This window comes from Melanostigma gelatinosum, assembly GCF_949748355.1.
Source record: "Melanostigma gelatinosum genome assembly, chromosome: 3".
In the NCBI taxonomy this organism is placed as follows: domain Eukaryota; kingdom Metazoa; phylum Chordata; class Actinopteri; order Perciformes; family Zoarcidae; genus Melanostigma; species Melanostigma gelatinosum.
This window is the reverse complement of record NC_136636.1, coordinates 2277482-2300324: the sequence shown is the minus strand read 5'-3', so window position 1 is coordinate 2300324 and position 22843 is coordinate 2277482. Positions and strand designations below refer to the sequence as shown.

The window sequence follows — 22843 nt, the reverse complement described above, 5'->3', positions numbered from 1 at the left end:
GTCTTTCTTTAGAATTAGCCCCGATTATTTCTCTTCTTGGGCAATTAGTCGACTTATCGGTCGTTATGGTCTCTTAGTATTTCTTTATGCTTTTTTTTAACCAATTGTTGGTAAGACACAAACAAATGTGCAAATTGATTCAACAGCTAAACAACCAGACGAACCTGAACAAAAAAAAAAAAAGGGAGGGAAATAAAGTTTGTACAAAGTTCATGTTGAGCCCCGTCCAACCCAAAGTAAAGCAGCTTTTAACAACCTTTTAATGGAGCTTTGTTGTTAAGCTGAAGACTTGCCACTGGGTACGTATCAATCCCATCCCCCAACATCTCTATCTTTAAGACTTTTACCGTCTGTCTCTTCGACATGCACCAGATGCCACATCAAGCCGGATCGTTTCATATCGATAATTTAACTTCCTCCACTTCAATCCATCTTGCCACAGTGTGTTTTTTTCTGCTCCACATCCAGACACTATCAAACCCCAAATCTTCATCCCCACCCTGTTGGTTTCTTTCTCCGAGTCACTCTGACTCGATGAATCCACTCTCTCGTTCTCAACATCTCTTTCTTCTGCTTCTGTTCAACGCGTCGCCACAGCTTTAAAAACATTTATTGTCCAGATTAGTGTCGTTCTTAACTTCCACTTCTTTAAATCCCAGGTTCTTTAAGTCTGATTGTCATACCCTCCAACGCTCTTCTATAATTACTGAGACACGCTAATTCCTGAATTTAGCTGCTATGTTCATAGATTTAGAACTTGCTGCTTCTTTAAGTGTGTCTACATGATGTCTGACGTCTCCTAAACTGTAAAGGAAAGTCTATTTACTGGGGGTACAATATCCTCTTGAATGGACCATTAAGATCAGTCCTTCAAGCTCAGGTTGCCTCAGGTACAGCATAGTGAACAGTTTGGGTTAAAGGTACTCAATGTGAAATTCAGAGCATTTCTGTTGCCTCTCAACGGCTCTCAACATGGCGACGGCAACTGTTACATACCAAAGACTAACAAATACTCATTCAATGAATGTGTTTACATGCACACTCATATTATATTATTCTGAATATGACAATATTCTGACTTTGATGTTGCTCATGGAAACATGTGGACATTTGGAGAGATCAGGCGTCCCCCAAGGCTCGATCTTAGGTCCTCTTTTAATCTCTTGTATGCTCCCACTGTGCCAAGTATTCAATAAGTGTCCATAATAGTACAAGGAGGTCCTCAGAATTTTTTTAAATGGTGTATTTATTCCTACAGACTGGTTGTATTGCTGCTGAACCATAAAAAATGGAATCCACATTTTAAACACACACACACACGTACGTAGCTACCAGAGAAAAAATATGAACTGTAATATGACGGAGAGTTAATTAATCGAGGGAAAACGTGTGGGTGCTGTAAGAGTTCTTGTCTGTGCTTTTGTAAAAGTGTGTCTTTGCTTGTGTGTGTGTGTGTGTGTGTGTGTGTGTGTGTGTGTGATTGGCAGCGTGAGGCACAGAAAGGTCTGACGGTGCAGATAAGTTTGGGTCTCTGTCTCGTTGTGCAGACGTGTTATCTGTTTCTTGGATCACCTCTGAGGCAGCTCATTGATCCACTGCAGAACAAAGAGCAGCGGAGTCAATCCTTTTATTTCTGCTCCTTTATCTCGTCTGTCCCGTTAACTGACAGCACGTTAACCCGTCACATGAAATACGAATCATTTGGGAGTTTGGCCGACTACGTCTCGTTATTGCACCATGATTAAAGCAAGTCTGGACATTAAAGTCTCGTGCTACAGGTAGATGTTCATTAGATGCAGAGATGAAATTGATGTATGAAGATTACAGCCTGTATAGAAGTAGAGACGCAGTATACGTCTCTGGTAGCAGCAGCGTCCTGTCAATCACAGTAAGCCCCGCCCTGAAGCATCCCCTGCTTTATGGTCTGTGTGACTCTAAATGGAGCATAATGTACTAAATGAACATCATGCTGTATTGAAGAAGACTTGAAACTAGAGATTGAGACATAAACTCATGTTTACAATGTTTACTGAGGTAATAAATCAAGAGAGAAGTAGAGTCATTTTCTCATAGACTTCTATACAACCAGAGGAGTCGCCCCCTGGTGGACACTAGAGAGAATGCAGCTTTAAGACATGAAGCTTTGGTTGCCGCCTGATAAAAACTAAACACATTAGATTCACACAAATCAAACCAGAGCTCAGGTCTTAAAACTGACTCGATACATGGATTCATTTTTTAACACTAAATCACAATTTCTATTTTTCAAATTAGCTGAGCTACTCGTATCCCGTAGCTGGAAATCAGCGCTGTATAATGAAGTAGGGAGGTGGAAGTCATGAACAGTGTGCAGCTCACACGAAGGCAGGAGTGTCTGCAGACTCCGCAGACTACAGTGGTAAAAGAAATAGTTACGTCATCGCCGTCTGCTTCCTGTCAGACAGCGAGCAGGGAGGCGTATCTGCGCTCTGCAACGTGTTTGTCTGGTTTCCCTGCGGTGACCTCCAAACCTGCACATTCCATACATATCGAATCATTACTTTCACAACATCTTTGTAGATCTGTTGACAGTTGTATGTTTGTGTTGACGTCTCATACATATCTCAGTACCTCTGTGTGTTCGCTGTATTAATAATGCATATTTGCAATTTTCATCACCTCCATCTGTGCGTTTCATAACGAGATGCACGCATGTTGGTTGTTTCTTTACATACTTAACCTCAATCACCATCACAATGAATATCTAAACATTTATTTTTTGTTATTTGTATAGAATAACACAGGATGATTGTGGAATGCTCGTCAGTTCAAATATATTTGGAACTCAAATCGTACAAACTATCACACATAAATAATGAATGTCAACACAACCAGACGCTTTTATCCAAAGCGACTTACAAGTGACGTAGTACATTAAAGCGACAGTTCCATGTTATAATAATTAGTATGATGAGAGAGAAAGACCGTTACTGGCTAGTGGGAGGAGGAGTGTACGAACACAGGAGCTTGACTTTAATTCAAACGCTTGTGACGTCACGTTAAGGTCCGCTCAGGGCGGATGCTAATTATTTACGGTAGTTGCGTTTTTACGCTTGTTACATTGTTATTTCAACAAAAAAACACAATGTTTTTACTGAACTTAAATAAGTAGTTCTGCTGCCTGAACCTGTTTGACCTGCACACGTGATATTAGACTGATGTGAAACATATCTTCGGCTCAAACGTACCCCGTGGTTTGCAGAAACTTAACGTGCACAGGATGTGAGGACGAGGTGCGAAACTAACAAGTTCAAACATTCCAATGAAAAGAAATGTTTGATTCAGTAATTCTTACCTCTGAATAAAAACCACCAGTTTAGTTCAGTTTCCACAAGAGAAAAACAACAACAACTCAGAATGCCTCTCCGGGTTCAACCACCAACTCAACCAAAAACCAAAGAAATGATGACACAAAATGAAACCAGGAAACAACTCAGATAAAAACCTCTGTTCACAGTCCAAGTAATGAATCTACAGCTATGCAACCGAACAGACTTCAACCAACAGAAACATTCACTGAAAACAACACAACACAGAGACGGAGTCTCCACCACCTTCAGACGTCGATGGAGCCTCCGTGATGCCTGTGGGAGGCGGATTCACAGTCAATGAGGCAGCTTGTGATGACAGTGCTGATATTTGACGGCGTGCTCTGTGCGGTTATTGACGTTTAGATTGTCTGATCCTGATTTCAGAGATTGGCAGGTCTCTTGAAATTGTCTCCTGTTTTTGGTGGAAGCGGCTCCGCTCTCCTCCAGCTCTCCACCAAAGAGCAACACACAACCAGACCAGCACTGGGCAGACTACCCAGATGAGGCCGTCTGTTCTCGTAGTTTGTTATATTCACCATCTTTAAGAAAGAATAACAATAATAAAGGCCCTTCAAACTATATATTTATAGATCGCGGTGTCTGCTAAGTGTTTCACTGAAGAAACACATTTAATTCAGCCGATATCTCCGATGTCTCCACACAAACATCTGCTTGTAGGTTGATTAAACTCTTTATGACCCTCAGTGTGTAGTTAGTGCAGTGGTTCTCAAACTCTTTCTGTCGCGCCCCACTTTGGAGGAAGAAAAATGTTCATGCCCCAACAAAATGGTCCATGTTGAATTTTTATTGAAATAACAACATTTTGTGACTCCTCCATCTGTGCTTTTTCAAATAACAGAAGAAAGAAAATTGCAATCACTTTCAAGTAAACCAGATCGCTCCATCAGACTAAAACAAATACAATGTGCATCACTTTGTTAGAACAATGCAAATAAAGTTCAATCTTTCCAAAAAAATACTAATATTTGGCAAAAAATAGCTTATTGTGGCTGCAATCAACCTGTTTTGAACTGAATATATTTTCAAGATAATAACAATAACGTGCAACCTGTGCAAAAACAAAATGAGTGCAGATATGTGTGAGCCATCAAGTTTCATCAGTATGCGTGGCTGCAATGAGCTGCTTTCCACTACAAATCTTTTTAAAAGAGTTGCAGACTTGATACGGCCACTCTCAATGCATGCTCAATGTTGAGCTTAGATCTGCATTTTGTTTTGAGAGAGCCGATCTCACAGAGGTAGGTTGTGGTGCAGGGAAGCAGAATGCCCACAGCCCTCCGGCCGATGAGTGGATGCTGCTGTCCACACAGAGCCAGAAGCCACTCAGTGTTTGAGCTGTGACCCTCAGGCTCCGGGTAGAGTCGGACGTCATCTCGATAATGTCTCTTCATTTTGCAGACGAAGCTACACATGTGATTCGCCAACGATCTTGGCCGTTGCGGATGTGCAAGCGTAACCTGTTAACGGCGTCACGTAAACAGTTACACCAAAGTTCAGGCATTTCGCCATGTATTTATGAATGACTTGGTTTTATGTCCGTGTACTTTGTACTTTCGTAATATGTGAAGTTCTCAATAAAGTTCTTGAAATAAAAAAAATCTGCATTTCCCACTGCGCCCCACTGGAGGGGCGCGCCCCACAGTTTGAGAAATACTGTACTGCAGTACTAATGTACTGAACTACTGCAGTACTACTGTACTGAACTGCTGCAGTACTAATGTACTGAACTACTGCAGTACTACTGTACTGAACTACTGCAGTACTAATGTACTGAACTACTGCAGTACTAATGTACTGAACTACTGCAGTACTAATGTACTGAACTGCTGCAGTACTAATGTACTGAACTACTGCAGTACTAATGTACTGAACTACTGCAGTACCAATGTACTGAACTGCTGCAGTACTAATGTACTGAACTGCTGCAGTACTACTGTACTGAACTACTGCAGTACTAATGTACTGAACTACTGCAGTACCAATGTACTGAACTGCTGCAGTACCAATGTACTGAACTGCTGCAGTACTAATGTACTGAACTACTGCAGTACTAATGTACTGAACTACTGCAGTACTACTGTACTGAACTACTGCAGTACTAATGTACTGAACTACTGCAGTACTAATGTACTGAACTACTGCAGTACCAATGTACTGAACTGCTGCAGTACTAATGTACTGAACTACTGCAGTACTAATGTACTGAACTGCTGCAGTACTAATGTACTGAACTGCTGCAGTACTTCTACCTGCTGCTGACTTGTTATGAAAATGTTCCTCATGCAGATGAAATGAGGTAAAACCTGTTAAGCAGTGAGCTGTAGAGGTGTGGTAGGTGTTTGTGGAGTGAAACACACCCCTGTGTTACAGGTGAAGTGTTTATCAGAGGAGTGACAAAGCTCCACCCCTCACCTGACTCACCTGAGACAAACAGTTTGTGATTCTTCCTCACTAAAGAGACACACAGACTGAGAGAGAGACGATCAGATTCACCTTCAGACCAAACTAACAACTTCCTCTGAGTGAGTTCAGCTCCAGGAGAGAAAAGAGGAAAACTACAACACTGCTGCTTCAACCTGCTGACGCTCCACACACTGAATGTGAGTTTGACTAAAAACAGTGAAGTTAGTAGAGGAGGGAGGGGAGCCATGACTGATGTCCTTTCTGTGTTTTCAGCTTCACTCACAGACTAAATGGCTTCCAGATCATGAATGAATTGTGATGTTACAAACATGAACAGTGATCGGTATTATATTGAGTAGGAACAGAATACATCACAACTGTTATCACTTTCATTGACTACAGTTAGAAAAACAGTAATTAAATGTATTGATGCCAAAAGCTGTGGACTGTAACTAAATACATTTACTCAATTAAAACAAAACGTGTTTTAAACATCAGTAGAATATCTGCAAAGTATCCTGAAAACATTGTTTTAATATCAGTTTAGGAAGAGGAAAACATTTTTGTTATTTTAATCCGTTAATTTCAGGAACATTTCAAAGTATCTCATCGATCAGATTAATCTAATGAGAACATCCAGAAGATATTCATGAAATAAAACTATTATTGAGTTCATATGAGTACATTTGAAGTCATGATTCATGTTTTATTCGTGGTTCAACAGGTGATAACAGAGGTGACTTTGTTGTCATGTTGCTCATCTTTCTTTAACATGATTTAAAACAAACAAAGTAAAAACTGACAGAAACAGTGAACATGAATTTACTCTGCTCGTGTTTTCTTTGTGTTTGTTCCGTTAAAGTTAAGTTGACATAAAGACGTGATCTCAGAGCAGAGTGATGGATCTTATTCATCACATTCATCATCTGTTCCCTTTTAAGGTGAAACACATCAGAGGGCTGACAGAGCTCCGCCCCTTACATGACATCATCTGAGACAAACAGGAAACAGTTTGTTCCTGTTCAGTTCTCAGTGAGAAGAGACTCACCGACAGACAGACGGTAAGATTTACCTTCATTACAAAGCTGTGACTTCAACTGAGGACAGTTACTGGTAGAAGGACTAGAGTACTGCAGTACTGATGTACTGAAGTACTTCTTCCTGCTGCTGACTTGTTATGAAAATGTTCCTCATGCAGATGAAATGAGGTAAAACCTGTTAAGCAGTGAGCTGTAGAGGTGTGGTAGGTGTTTGTGGAGTGAAACACACCCCTGTGTTACAGGTGAAGCGTTTATCAGAGGAGTGACAAAGCTCCACCCCTCACCTGACTCACCTGAGACAAACAGTTTGTGATTCTTCCTCACTAAAGAGACACACAGACTGAGAGAGAGACGATCAGATTCACCTTCAGACCAAACTAACAACTTCCTCTGAGTGAGTTCAGCTCCAGGAGAGAAAAGAGGAAAACTACAACACTGCTGCTTCAACCTGCTGACGCTCCACACACTGAATGTGAGTTTGACTAAAAACAGTGAAGTTAGTAGAGGAGGGAGGGGAGCCATGACTGATGTCCTTTCTGTGTTTTCAGCTTCACTCACAGACTAAATGGCTTCCAGATCAGAGGAGGATCTCTGCTGTCCGGTCTGTCATGAAGTCTTTAGAGATCCTGTTCTTCTGTCATGTAGCCACAGCTTCTGTAAAGACTGTCTGAAGAGCTGGTGGAGAGAGAAACCAACTCAGGAGTGTCCAGTTTGTAAGAGAAGATCTTCAAAGGAAAGTCTACCTATTAACCTGGCGTTAAAGAACCTGTGTGAGTCCTTCTTACTGGAGAGAGATCAGAGAGCTTCAGAGCCTCTCTGCAGTCTGCACTCTGAGAAACTCAAACTCTTCTGTCTGGACCATCAGCAGCCAGTGTGTCTCGTCTGCAGAGATTCAGAGAAACACAGCGACCACAGATTCAGACCCATCGATGAAGCTGCTCCACAACACAAGAAGAACCTTCAGGAAACTCTGGAGCCCTTAAAGGAGAAGTTAAAGGTTTATGAAGAAGTTAAAGTGAAGTCTGATCAAACAGCAGAACACATGAAGGTCCAGGCCCGACGCACAGAGAGGCAGATTAAGGATCAGTTTAAGAAGCTTCACCAGTTTCTAGAGGAGGAAGAGGAGGCCAGGATGGCTGCACTGAGGGAGGAAGAGGAGCAGAAGAGTCAGATGATGAAGGAGAAGATGGAGGCTCTGAGCAGAGAGATAGCAGCTCTTTCAGACACAGTCAGAGCCACAGAGGACGAGCTGAGAGCTGAAGACGTCTCATTCCTCAACAACTACAAGGCTGCAGTGGAAAGAGTCCAGCAGCGCCCCCTGCTGGAGGATCCACAGCTGCTCTCAGGAGCTCTGATAGACGAGGCCAAACACCTGGGCAACCTGGCCTTCAACATCTGGAACAAGATGAAGGACATGGTCTCCTACACTCCTGTGATTCTGGACCCAAACACTGCTTATCCAGAACTCATCCTGTCTGAAGATCTGACCAGTGTGAGAGGAGGAGAGGAACAGCAGCTTCCTGATAATCCAGAGAGGTTTGATACATACTGGTCTGTTCTGGGCTCTGAGGGATTTAACTCAGGGACTCACAGCTGGGATGTTGAGGTAGGAGACAGTACAGACTGGGCACTGGGTGTGTTAGCAGAGTCTGTCCAGAGGAAGGGACTCGTAGAGTCTGGATTATGGATAATATTGTTCTATCAAGATAAATACTCATCATGTTCACCATCAGGTGGACTCACTGTTCTCAAAGTGCAGAAGAAGTTCCAGAGGATCAGAGTGAATCTGGACTGGAACAGAGGAACGCTGTCGTTCTCTGATCCTGATACTAACACACACATACACACCTTCACACACACTTTCACTGAGAGGATGTTTCCAATCATTTACACTAAAGATGAAGTGAAGATATCACCACTGAAGGTCTGTGTGACAGTGGAACAGAGCAGTTAGTGATGAAGAGGATGAATATATTTACGATGTTTATTCTTTAAAAGTGTAAAGTTCCTGAATTTAACCTGTTAAACTGAACCTGTCCTCCTGGTGTCTCATTACTTAAAACATGTTGAGTTTTCTTTCACTTGTTTGTTTTTAATCAGTTCAATAATTTGCTTTTTGTTTCTATTGTAAACCTTTTCATATGTAAAATTGTTTCACTTAGTTTCTGATCTTCATGTTTTGGTTTCATTTTAAATTGTTCATGTTTTGATTGTTTTGATTCATGTGTTTGGAGCCATGAGGACCAGGAGTCTCTCGTTCCCTGATGTTAAGCTTCCTCGTCTCCTCGTCTCCTCTGTCCTCCGTGTGACCCAGATATCGATCTCAGCGCTCCGTCTTGAAGGACGTCCTAGTTCCTAAAAGCAGCTCGAGGATGGAGGAGGCCTGCTGGAGGAGCTGTGAGCGAGGAGACATCGGTGCATCCTTTGAGGAACGTAAACAAATAATAGAGCCGTTGAACACAGCTGGAATAATCGCTAACATGGCGGGACTCTACAAATGTAACTGTTCATAACAACATTAGGCTCCGAGGCAGCGATGTAACAATTACATGAAGATCTGTTGCCTCGACTCCTCTCTCCTTGCATCTCTTCCTCGCCTCCTCCGCTCCCGTCTCCCCTGGGCCGGACTAAGACAAGGAGAGGAGGCGAGGAAAGGAATCGAGGATGTGGGGAAAGAGATGTAGACCTCAGGAACCACTTTGCGGAAGGTGATGGGATCCAAATAAAGACTTGAGGAGTTCATCAATAACTGCTTTGACTTTTAGTCGAGGGAACTTCCGGAGTCGGACGACAAAAAGACGTCATCTGCAGCTCTCTGTTTGCCGTCTTTGTCTTTGACGGCAGCATTTTGGGATTTTGTTAAAAATGATTGAATCATCTATCGGCTAAATCTGTTATTGATAGAGAAACATAAATTCATTATATTACAGGATGAAATCACATATTTGTTCATTTAAGTTTGTTAAATTGTTTTAAACTCAGTGTCAATGATTGAATAATTCAACAATTATATTTCTATATTCTGTCTTTGAAATGTAAACATCTTTTAAATAAACATGTAAAACCTTTCATTGGTATTAGTTTGTTGTTATTAGAGGATAGTATTTGTCTTCTTTTCATATTTCATCTCATTTGTCTCCTGCTTCAATGTTTAACTCATATTTTAACGAATAAAAAGACAAATAAGCAGCAGAAGCAGCAAACACAGAGCTCTGGAACGACAACATTAATATCATAACTACTTGTTTACAGTTGAGTAAAATAAAGAAATGGAGCAGGTAGTTAACTTCAGCAACAATGAGAGCGGACATGTTGGATTCTTCAAGTCTCTGCACGTTGAGCTTCAGCTTCATCTTTGATGTTACATTAAAACAACACGCTGAACACTCTCCTGCATGTGCGCACACACACACACACACACACACACACACACACACAGAGAGATTAGGACGGAGCAGGAAACGGCTTCATGTACCAGAGTCAGACATGTTAGCTTGTTAGCGTGTTAGCTTGTTTGTGTGTTAGCTTGTTAGCGTGTTAGCTTGTTTGTGTGTTAGCTTGTTAACGTGTTAGCTTGTTAGCTTGTGGATATTATTGCAGTTTGTTGAGACTCGTTTGACAGTTTGGTTGATTGATGTTCACACAGACAGACACAGTAGTATTCAGTCTCTTGCCTCTCAAGTAGCTGCAGCTTTGTGTGTGTGTGTGTGTGTGTGTGTGTGTGTGTGTGTGTTTTCAGTCTGCAGGTGTTGACTGATGATGTCACTCTGACTTCACCTTTCAAAGTCAAAAACAGACCGAACATGTGACCGCTTCCTAATGTCAGTCTTTGAAGACTGAGTGACAGTCTGACAAGATCAGTGTTGTTGTTCTGTGTGTGTGTGTTAGTGTATATGTATGTGTGTGTATGTGTTAATGAGAATAAATAAGTTTCATCTTCAGAGAAGTCACAGGTCAATACGATTTGTCGTTGATGTTTTGTTGCTCATTATGTTCATTCGTTATGTTTGAGGAGTCGCCCCCTGATGGACATTAGAGAGAATGCAGGTTTAAGAGACTTCAACATTGGCTTCACTCTTCAGAACTAGAGGTTGCTGCCTGGCACCAACCCTACGATTAGTGTGTATAACCGTGTGGTGTTTGGTTCATGTTGTGTAGTGTGGTACAGCTTGATGTCTGCCGATGTCAGCACTGTGAAACACTGAGTTTTTCCCCTCTGCTAAATTGATGGCTGTGATTGTTGTGTATCTGTTGTTTGTTTGTAGTTTTGTAGTACCTCATCTTTCTGAGGCTAAAATATTTTTTGTCACAAGTTGTGTGTTAGCCAGCGAGTGGGTGTGTTCTCTCTGGTCACTTTTAGTCTTCACTGATCAATTTAAAGATTTCACCACGTTTTTTTTTTTTTTTTAACTCAGTCTTCACAAATTACAATTAAGGGAGAAACATTTCAATTCACTGCTGTTTGACTCTAAATGGACCATCATGTACTAAATGAACATCATGCTGAATTGAAGAAGACTTGAAACTAGAGATTGAGACATAAACTCATGTTTACAATGTTTACTGAGGGAATAAATCAAGAGAGAAGTAGAGTCATTTTCTATAGACTTCTACACAACCAGTACTGCAGTAGCAATGTAATAGTACTAATATACTGAAGTACTTCAACCTGCTGCTGACTTGTTATGAAAATGATCCTCATGCAGTTAAAACGAGTTAAAACCTGTTAAGCAGTGGTGTATAAAGTACTCAAAAGCCATACTTGAGTAAAAGTAAAGATACCTTACTGGAAAACTACTCCAGTAAAAGTAAAAAGTCACCTCTTAGAATACTACTTGAGTAAAAGTCTTAAAGTATCTGATATTTATTGTACTTAAGTACAAAAGTACTTAAGTATCAAAAGTAATTTTCTGATATTAAATGTACATCATAACCTGAACATTAAATGAACATCATAACCTGAACATTAAATGAACATCATAACCTGTTCATTGAAAGTAAAAGTACAAGTAAATGCTGTTCATAAAAAGGGTCAGAATTGTGAGAATTATGAAGTTTATTCTTTTAAGTGCTGTGGCACCATGACCAAGGACATGGAGCTGTGTTGAACATAATTGGGTTGGCTGTGATCCATTCAGGAGCAACAATGTTCAACATAATATATTGTACATAAGTATACTTTTGCATCTACTATGAACTTATCATCATAATTCTCCGTAAAGCAATATGACACTATGAAGGAGTTGTAACAGTGCGTTTATAAGTCTGCTCATTAGACTAGAGGATGTAGAGGACAAATGCATAATATTATGTTCAGCAAAACATATCCACTTGATGCATCAGGTCAGTGTTTAGAGAAAGGACGCCTGCCTTGTAAACTCCTATGGGCCTGATTTGAACACAAAGGTTTTGCTCAAGCTGAATCTGCAATTGGGCGACTGCTACCATCATAACTCCATCTGATCATCCACAACATGACTCAAATATCAAAACATGATCAATACTAAAGTAACAACCCAGTCATTACTTGAAACTGAAACATGTCCTGTTCATCTTCAAAAGAAGTTGGTTTTCAAAATTGCGAGAATTCAGCCTCGCTCTTCTTGGGTGAAGACTAGTCCTGCGATGCTAAATAGTCTTTCACAGGCCGCTGAGGCAGGTAGAGGTGTGTTCAGCGTCACAGACAGCTTGCACACAGCTGCGAAGAATTCCCCGAATGCTGCGCTCTCGCGGCTCCTGTCAATCCGTGTATACAGCTACAGCTAACGTTAGCCAACTAGTGCTGCACAACTGTCAACACTTCCTCAGCTCACTAACTCGCTAGCGATCCACGGGTGTTGGTCTTCGTCACCACCGTCGTTTGTTGCGGGAGCAGCAGGTGCTTCCATTTCTGCTTCCGTCATGAAATCAGTCATCGTAGAGTGGAATGCTACTCAGGTAGTCGCCCGCTAGCTTATAGCATGTAGCATCCTGGGCATCACTGGGAATCAACACACCGCGGCTTTGAGAGCACTTGTTTGCAATTGCGCATTAACGTGATGAACCAATGATTTAACTTGCTGCTAGGACCACTGATTCACAAACCTGCTGGCTTGCAGTCTGTTCCACCACAGTCCCCGACGCTGCTCTCATGATTCATTTTGTTTCTGAAGATAGATTTGATTTTGTAGCGAGTAACGAAGGTTTCAGGGGAAATGTATCGGAGTAAAAGTATCAGTTTTCTTTGCAAAATGTAGTGAAGTAAAAGTAAAAAGTAAACAGAAATATAAGTAGTAAAGTAAAGTACAGATACCCAAAAAAACTACTTAAGTACAGTAACGAAGTATTTCTACTTCGTTACTATACACCACTGCTGTTAAGCAGTGAGCTGTAGAGGTGTGGTAGGTGTTTGTGGAGTGAAACACACCCCTGTGTTACAGGTGAAGTGTTTATCAGAGGAGTGACAAAGCTCCACCCCTCACCTGACTCACCTGAGACAAACAGTTTGTGATTCTTCCTCACTAAAGAGACACACAGACTGAGAGAGAGACGATCAGATTCACCTTCAGACCAAACTAACAACTTCCTCTGAGTGAGTTCAGCTCCAGGAGAGAAAAGAGGAAAACTACAACACTGCTGCTTCAACCTGCTGACGCTCCACACACTGAATGTGAGTTTGACTAAAAACAGTGAAGTTAGTCGAGGAGGGAGGGGAGCCATGACTGATGTCCTTTCTGTGTTTTCAGCTTCACTCACAGACTAAATGGCTTCCAGATCATGAATGAATTGTGATGTTACAAACATGAACAGTGATCGGTATTATATTGAGTAGGAACAGAATACATCACAACTGTTATCACTTTCATTGACTACAGTTAGAAAAACAGTAATTAAATGTATCGATGCCAAAAGCTGTGGACTGTAACTAAATACATTTACTCAATTAAAACAAAACGTGTTTTAAACATCAGTAAAATATCTGCAAAGTATCCTGAAAACATTGTTTTAATATCAGTTTAGGAAGGACATTTATTTCGTTTTTTCAAATCCGGTAATTTCAGGAACATTTCAAAGTATCTCATCTGTCAGATTAATCTAATGAGAACATCCAGAAGATATTCATGAAATAAAACTATTATTGAGTTCATATGAGAACATTTGAAGTCATGATTTATGTTTTATTGGTGGTTCAACAGGTGATAACAGAGGTGACTTTGTTGTCATGTTGCTCATCTTTCTTTAACATGATTTAAAACAAACAAAGTAAAAACTGACAGAAACAGTGAACATGAATTTACTCTGCTCGTGTTTTCTTTGTGTTTGTTCCGTTAAAGTTAAGTTGACATAAAGACGTGATCTCAGAGCAGAGTGATGGATCTTATTCATCACATTCATCATCTGTTCCCTTTTAAGGTGAAACACATCAGAGGGCTGACAGAGCTCCGCCCCTTACATGACATCATCTGAGACAAACAGGAAACAGTTTGTTCCTGTTCAGTTCTCAGTGAGAAGAGACTCACCGACAGACAGACGGTAAGATTTACCTTCATTACAAAGCTGTGACTTCAACTGAGGACAGTTACAGGTACAAGTACTAGAGTACTGCAGTACTAATGTACTGAAGTACTTCTTCCTGCTGCTGACTGAAAATAATTTAAATACAAAGTGAAAGTAACTGAGGCAACTTTAAGCAGCAGAGAAACTGACTTCCTGTTTTAACGTGCTGTCTGCTGTGTTTTCAGCTTCACTCACAGACTAAATGGCTTCCAGATCAGAGGAGGATCTCTGCTGTCCGGTCTGTCATGAAGTCTTTAGAGATCCTGTTCTTCTGTCATGTAGCCACAGCTTCTGTAAAGACTGTCTGAAGAGCTGGTGGAGAGAGAAACCAACTCAGGAGTGTCCAGTTTGTAAGAGAAGATCTTCAAAGGATCAACCTATTAACCTGGCGTTAAAGAACCTGTGTGAGTCCTTCTTACTGGAGAGAGATCAGAGAGCTTCAGAGCCTCTCTGCAGTCTGCACTCTGAGAAACTCAAACTCTTCTGTCTGGACCATCAGCAGCCAGCGTGTCTCGTCTGCAGAGAATCAAAAACACACAACAACCACAGATTCAGACCCATCAATGAAGCTGCAGAGGATCTCAAAGAGGCGATCCAGAAATCCCTGAAGCCCTTAAAGGAGAAGTTAAAGGTTTATGAAGAAGTTAAAGTGAAGTCTGATCAAACAGCACAACACATGAAGGTCCAGGCCCGACGCACAGAGAGGCAGATTAAGGATCAGTTTAAGAAGCTTCACCAGTTTCTAGAGGAGGAAGAGGAGGCCAGGATGGCTGCACTGAGGGAGGAAGAGGAGCAGAAGAGTCAGATGATGAAGGAGAAGATGGAGGCTCTGAGCAGAGAGATAGCAGCTCTTTCAGACACAGTCAGAGCCACAGAGGACGAGCTGAGAGCTGAAGACGTCTCATTCCTCAACAACTACAAGGCTGCAGTGGAAAGAGTCCAGCAGCGCCCCCTGCTGGAGGATCCACAGCTGCTCTCAGGAGCTCTGATAGACGAGGCCAAACACCTGGGCAACCTGGCCTTCAACATCTGGAACAAGATGAAGGACATGGTCTCCTACACTCCTGTGATTCTGGACCCAAACACTGCTCATCCAGAACTCATCCTGTCTGAAGATCTGACCAGTGTGAGACGAGGAGAGAAACAGCAGCTTCCTGATAATCCAGAGAGGATTGATAAATACTGCTCTGTTCTGGGCTCTGAGGGATTTAACTCAGGGACTCACAGCTGCGATGTCGAGGTAGGAGACAGTACAGGCTGGGCACTGGGTGTGTCTGTCCAGAGGAAGGGACAAATACTGTCTGGATTATGGATAATACAGTTCTATGAAGATAAATACTTTGCATGTTCACCATCAGGTCCAGACACTGATCTCTTAGTGCAGAAGAAGCTCCAGAGGATCAGAGTGAATCTGGACTGGAACAGAGGAACGCTGTCGTTCTCTGATCCTGATACTAACACACACATACACACCTTCACACACACTTTCACTGAGAGGATGTTTCCATACATTGGCACTAAAGATGAAGTGAAGATATCACCACTGAAGGTCTGTGTGACAGTGGAACAGAGCAGTTAGTGATGAAGAGGATGAATATATTTACGATGTTTATTCTTTAAAAGTGTAAAGTTCCTGAATTTAACCTGTTAAACTGAACCTGTCCTCCTGGTGTCTCATTACTTAAAACATGTTGAGTTTTCTTTCACTTGTTTGTTTTTAATCAGTTCAATAATTTGCTTCTTGTTTCTATTGTAAACCTTTTCATATGTAAAATTGTTTCACTTAGTTTCTGATCTTCATGTTTGGTTTCATTTTAAATTGTTGATTTCTTGATTGTTTTGATTCATGTGTTTGGAGCCATGAGGACCAGGAGTCTCTCGTTCCCTGATGTTAAGCTTCCTCGTCTCCTCGTCTCCTCTGTCCTCCGTGTGACCCAGATATCGATCTCAGCGCTCCGTCTTGAAGGACGTCCTAGTTCCTAAAAGCAGCTTGAGGATGGAGGAGGCCTGCTGGAGGAGCTGTGAGCGAGGAGACATCGGTGCATCCTTTGAGGAACGTAAACAAATAATAGAGCCGTTGAACACAGCTGGAATAATCGCTAACATGGCGGGACTCTACAAATGTAACTGTTCATAACAACATTAGGCTCCGAGGCAGCGATGTAACAATTACATGAAGATCTGTTGCCTCGACTCCTCTCTCCTTGCATCTCTTCCTCGCCTCCTCCGCTCCCGTCTCCCCTGGGCCGGACTAAGACAAGGAGAGGAGGCGAGGAAAGGAATCGAGGATGTGGGGAAAGAGATGTAGACCTCAGGAACCACTTTGCGGAAGGTGATGGGATCCAAATAAAGACTTGAGGAGTTCATCAATAACTGCTTTGACTTTTAGTCGAGGGAACTTCCGGAGTCGGACGACAAAAAGACGTCATCTGCAGCTCTCTGTTTGCCGTCTTTGTCTTTGACTGCAGCATTTTGGGATTTTGTTAAAAATGATTGAATCATCTATCGGCTAAATCTGTTATTGATAGAGAAAGATAAATTCATTATATTACAGGATGAAATCATATTTGTTCATTTAAGTTTGTTAAATTGTTTTAAACTCAGTGTCAATGATTGAATAATTAAACAATTATATTTCTATATTCTGTCTTTGAAATGTAAACATCTTTTAAATAAACGTGTAAAACCTTTCATTGGTATTAGTTTGTTGTTATTAGAGGATAGTATTTGTCTTCTTTTCATATTTCATCTCATTTATTTGTCTCCTGCTTCAATGTTTAACTCATATTTTAACAAATAAAAATAGCAGCAGAAGCAGCCAACACAGAGCTCTGGAATGACAACATTAATATCATAACTACTTGTGTTTACAGTTGAATAAAATAAAGAAATGGAGCAGGTAGTTAACTTCAGTAACAGTTTCATCTTTGATGTTACATTAAAACAACCCACTGAACACACTCCTGCATGTACACACCCTTATCTCACACACACACACACACACACACACACACACACACACACACACACACACACACACACACACACACACACACACACACACACACACACACACACACACACACACACACACACACACACACACACACACACACACACACACACACACACACACACACACACAGAGCGAGAGAGATTAGGACGGAACAGGAAACAGCTTCATGTACCAGAGTCAGACATGTTAGCTTGATAGCCTGTTAGCTGTTAGCTTATTAGCCTGTTTGTGTGTTAGCCATTTAGCTTGTTAGCCTGATAGCCTGTTAGCGTGTTGGCTTGTTTGCGTGTTAGCTTGTTAACGTGTTAGCTTGTTAGCTTGTGGATATCATTGCAGTTTGTTGAGACTTGTTTGACAGTTTGGTTGATTGATGTTCACACAGACAGACACACAGTAGTATTCAGTCTCTTGCCTCTCAAGTAGCTGCAGCTTTGTGTGTGTGTGTGTGTTTTCAGTATGCAGGTGTTGACTGATGATGTCACTCTGACTTCACCTTTCAAAGTTAGAAACAGACCGAACATGTGACCACTTCCTGGTCTCAGCTTTTGACTACACTGAGCGAAAGTCTGACATCATCAGTGTTGTTAAGTGTGTTAGTGTGTGTGTTAGTGTGTGTGTGTGTGTGTGTTAATTGGAATAAATAAGATTCATCTTCAAAGAAGTCACAGGTCAATACGATTTGATGTTTATGTTTTATGTTCATTATGTTAAGAGGACTCGCCCGCTGATGGTCAGTAGAGAGAATGCAGGTTTTAAGGCCACTCGTGCATCGGCTTCACGTTCCAGAACTGGAAGTAGCTGCCTGCTCAAAACGGACACAAATCTGTATCAGAGTAGTATACCGTGACGCTATGGAGTTTAAAGTGTATCCTCTACATCAGCGGTTCCCAAACTTGAGGCCGCGCACCCCCTTCTACATCCCGACCGGGTTCGCGCAATTAATAAAAATAAAAAAAAGCAACAGAGCCTATTTATAGCCGCATAAAAATCTGACCAATGAGAGAACAGTTTGCGCGCGCGTGGCATTTGTTTACAAGATTTAGTCCGCTGTTAAATGTTGCAGTGTGAACACAAACCGAACAAAGGAGCAACTGCAACATTGTATCATATCCCTGAATGGAACAAAGCAAACGAACTGAAGGTGTGAAAACGCCCTGAAACACTGCAACAAAGTTTCAATAACTTTCAGTGACACAAGGCGTCACTTTTAAAGAGCAATACGGATGCGAGGACACACGCACAGACTCAGAGGCAGATTATCACATTTAATTTACAATTAATCACCGACTAATGTAGCCAGGATGTCTTCGGACAAAGCATCGATGCGGCGACACAGTGTTGTTGGACACCGGGATCATGTCCAACTTTTTTGCTTCTTTCTCCCCAATCATACATTCCACCATCTCTCTGGCAGCTGGCAAGCTCACGTCTTCAGCGATTGTGTGCGGTAGCCCCTTTCTCGCTGTTCTGTAACCAGATATGAAGCCCGTAGTGCGTCATTTATAGACCCAACACACGAATGAGACTCCAGTTGTTTTTGGCTGTTTTGTAACTCCTCCAATTTGGATATAAACAATGTAAGGGGCTTTTGACTTGCACTGGCATGCTTGGTGTTCAGGTGGCGACGTAAATAAGAGCTTCAGACTGTTAGCCAGAACCTCACTGCACACCACGCACTGTGGCTTTGGGGAATCTGCATTACCAATCGAAGTGAAGCCCAGACACAGATACTTTTCATCATATTTCCTCTTTTTTTCCCAGTCTGATGCTCACTCTCGTTTCCTCTTTTTTCACATTGACTCCGCGATGGGCCCCCGATTTGTCTGTGCTATCCCTTCCTCCTTTCGGTCTCATCATCCTCTGACTCTGGCTCGATTTCCTCTCTCTCTCTCTCTCTCTCTCTCTCTCTCGACTGATGGCTTCAGATGTCCCACCTGACAGTTTCCCCGATTTCAGCCAGTTTAGCATATTTAAATTAATGTTGCTGAATGCATGAAGTTCGCTGTTAGCTGCACGAGCTAGGCTGGCTAGTGTGTACGACTGGCAGTGTACGTTTTTAATTTAAAAATCGTTCGGCGCACCGGCGCTGCCTCCATCTTCATTTTCAAGGATTTCGTTCAGGTCGGAACCCTGTCGCTGTAACCTTCAGGCTGTGTGTGTGTGTGTGTGTGTGTGTGCGTGTGTGTGCTGTCACAGAAACACTGAATGAACAGCAGGCCTGACCTCCTGCTCACGACAGAAATGTAAAATAAATGTGAGACCTTGGCATTTCCGAAGAAAATGTTAACACGTTCCCACTCCTTTACATCGTCCTGTCAGCCATTTTGCACTTTGACTTATGTTTTCTTTTTCTTTAAATAATGTGTTCACTGTGTGTGTGAGAGGACATGAATACAGAATGTGCATGCACTCTAGGCTGTGTGTAGCCTCCGAACTCCCCGTGCTGTAGCAGTCAAACGCCGGCCGATATATCTGCAGTGACGGCCCTTAAACAACAGGCGAGGGAGATAAGTGAGGTCGGCGTGAAATATGATTAAAGCACAGCCTTCCTCTTCGCCTTTGATTTAAAAGGAGCATGGCACAAACAACTCATCTCTTCCACACACACACACACACACACACACACACACACACACACACACACACACACACACACACACACACACACACACACACACACACACACACACACACACACACACACACACACACACACACACACACACACAGCCACGAAGCATGTAAAAAAAAACAACCCAAAAAGAGCAGAAGAGGAAGAAGATAATGATGATGGTGGAAAATAGCCTCCTCAGCAGTCTGAGGAGGTTTTTGGGAGCAGACTGAATTGTTGCCTCTAGAATGGAAAAATAAAATGTCCTGCAGGAATTATTAATAACAACCTGGACAAACGCAGAGTTTGACCATCTGGACAGAAACTCAGTCAGCTTTAGTGTTTTTATTATTATTTCTTATTATTACGTCTGATTTTAATAAAGTGTTATGGGTTTTTAATGCTATGCTAGAAGATGGCTGAACGTTGAGCTGCTGCACAGACAAATCAGCTCTTTAAGCTTTCAGAAAAATTAAAATGTTTTTGTTAAATCCACATTACGCATTCATGTTAAACAAAATGTTTAGTTTAAATGAAGATATTTTTGCTCAGACAAGAAAAACCTTCATCTTATTTTTAGATATTATTTTAATGATCGGACACATTTCCTCACACATCTTACATGTGTTTGTGTAGACGGACTGAACAGAACATTTGGTTTTTTATTGGTGTAGCTAAAATCTAAACGTCTGGAGTAGAACCACAAACCTACTGCTGTCCAGATGTTTCATTGTTCCATTGTTGGCATGTGATTAAGACAAATCACTCCGAGCTATAAATGGCCGCCATCATGTCTCAAGAGGAGAACAGATAAATAAAACTTTACTGAGATTTCTTTCCATCGCCACACGTCACCATTTTGTCCTATAAACATTGACATTTCAACAATAAGTTGCTAAGTTTTGTGTGCATTTCCTTCTCCACTCCTCATTTCCGGGGCCATTCGGTTAATATTTCATAGATATATCCTCCTGCACTTCTTAAAAGTCTTCTCAAACCCAGAGTCAGCAGGAACTCCTTCACCCGAAGACCAGCTCAAGGATTCTGTTTCTTCGGCTCTCCCTCTTCACCTCGTATGTTTGCGTATAATCCGATAAAAGAACGTCCATTTCACGTCACTGTCGACAAATGAGCCGGGCGTTTACGTTAAAGCGCTCAACAGAACAGGTCCTCAACGATGAAACAACAAAATTAATTGTTAAACATCCTACATTAGCTCCCGGAGCTCACCTACAGAACAGATGATGTCAGACTTTCTCCCTGAATATCTTCATTTCTTTGTCCACAGGATTTCTTTTCTCCTGACTCAGCATAAAAAAGTCTCTTTGTTATTTATCCGTATGTGGAGCTCCAGTGTTGGCGTGAAGGAACAGCTACAGAACCAAACTAACTTATTTAATGCAACTCTGCAATTGTTATTTTATTGAACTGTTTTTACTTGTCCAGTACCGTCTACCTCTTAATATTACGTCACTGGAGCCTCTAATAATGACGTGTGTTGCATTGATCGGTAACAAACCCTCTCAGGATAAATGAATGAATGAATGAATGAATTTTATTTATATAGCGCTTTTCACAGACAGTACTATCACAAAGTGCTTAACAGAGCAGACATTTAAAAGCATAAAAAACACAATGTGACCCTAGGGTCAATAAATTATCTACACAGAGTGAATACAAAATGTTAAAGAATAAAATAAAAATAAAATAAAAATGTAAAACATATTTTAAGAGCAGGTAAAACGTGCGCACACACTATTGTGCTTGTTGAGCTCATAGGAGAGAAGCTGGGAGCTAACGGCTAGCCAGCTAACTGCTAACTGTGGCTACATTAGCAGTTAGCTATCTTTGTTCCTTGATAGTAACAGCGGACTGTCTGTGATCATTTGTACTCTCTTGAGTAATTTATGTAAAAAGACGATTGACAAAGGACTAAACGGCCTCTATGTTTGGAAAAATCATGGAACAAATGTGTGGTGAATATTCAGCCATGCTAGCTGTGTTGCTCTATCGACGTTCAGACTGAAATATTTCTACAACTGATATTTGGATTCAGATATACATTTGTAGAGAAATTCATGGTTCCCAGAGGATGAATCATACAGACTTTGGTGATTATTTAACTTTTCCTCTAGCGTCACCATGATGTTGATATTTGTGGTTATTGAAACATTTCAACAACTGATTCCAATAAAACTTCAGACATTAATGCTTCCCTCAGGATTAATGTTTTTGCTGAAAAAGGAAAGCGCTGTCACCTTGTGTCACCTTTGTGTAAAATAAAACTTTGATTAAAAAACTAAAAGTTATGAGAGACACATGTGATGAAAGACGAAACTGAGACAGCAGGAGACAGACGAGCTGAGGCTCATTTAGAGGCAGTGACCTCACAGTTTGTCATCAGAGGGTTAAAAATGGAGTTTCACATTCCTGACTGATGTCTCCCATCACCTGCCATGTGTCCCCCCCCCCCCACCTGCCTTCATCAGTCTCGCCCTGCCTCCTCCTTCTCCTTCCTCCTCCTGTCTCAACCAGCTTCCTCATGAGAACTTACTCCTACGGCTAGCCTTCTCTACTTCCAGCTACCTCTTACTTCCTTCTCCTGCCTCATACGTCCTTCTCCCTCCTCCTCTTTCCTCCTCCTTCCTTCTCCCCCTTCTCCTTCCTCCCTGCCTCCTTCTCCCTCCCTCTTCTCCTCCTTCCTACACCTGCCTCCATCAGCATCCCCCTGCTCCAACGTCTTCCTCCTGCGTTAAACAGCCTCCCCAGTCTCCTCCTCTACTCCCTTCCTCCTCTTTCCTTCTCCTGCCTAACCCAGCCTCTTCCTTTCTCCTCCTACTGCCTCCCCCTCCTTCCTACCGGCCTC

The 22843-nt window shown here is 41.8% G+C and overlaps 2 protein-coding genes across 3 annotated transcripts; both read left to right on the top strand.

Annotated features, from left to right (window-relative positions):
• Nucleotides 1-5839: 5839 nt before the first annotated feature.
• On the top strand, nucleotides 5840-9876 carry LOC306775341 (E3 ubiquitin-protein ligase TRIM39-like). 2 transcript variants are annotated; one of them, XM_079265689.1, is made up of 4 exons: nucleotides 5840-5971; nucleotides 6716-6835; nucleotides 7144-7286; nucleotides 7363-9876. In XM_079265689.1, exon 4 carries the CDS (start codon nucleotides 7380-7382, stop codon nucleotides 8766-8768), a length of 1389 nt encoding a protein of 462 aa, XP_079121815.1. In that variant the 5' UTR covers nucleotides 5840-5971; nucleotides 6716-6835; nucleotides 7144-7286; nucleotides 7363-7379; the 3' UTR covers nucleotides 8769-9876. The 2 variants fall into 2 exon arrangements, with proteins under 2 accessions (XP_079121815.1, XP_079121814.1); XM_079265688.1 differs by having other exon boundaries at nucleotides 7057-7286.
• A 4658-nt stretch (nucleotides 9877-14534) lies between these two features.
• On the top strand, nucleotides 14535-17023 carry LOC306775342 (E3 ubiquitin-protein ligase TRIM35-like). Its single transcript, XM_079265690.1, has one exon. The coding sequence runs from the start codon at nucleotides 14553-14555 to the stop codon at nucleotides 15927-15929; it is 1377 nt and encodes a 458-aa protein (XP_079121816.1). The 5' UTR covers nucleotides 14535-14552; the 3' UTR covers nucleotides 15930-17023.
• Nucleotides 17024-22843: the final 5820 nt, after the last annotated feature.

Excerpts from the sequence above, each read along its gene's own strand:
- LOC306775341 (XM_079265689.1), top strand. The coding sequence starts at position 7,380 with ATGGCTTCCAGATCAGAGGAGGATCTCTGCTGTCCGGTCTGTCATGAA.
- LOC306775342 (XM_079265690.1), top strand. The coding sequence starts at position 14,553 with ATGGCTTCCAGATCAGAGGAGGATCTCTGCTGTCCGGTCTGTCATGAA.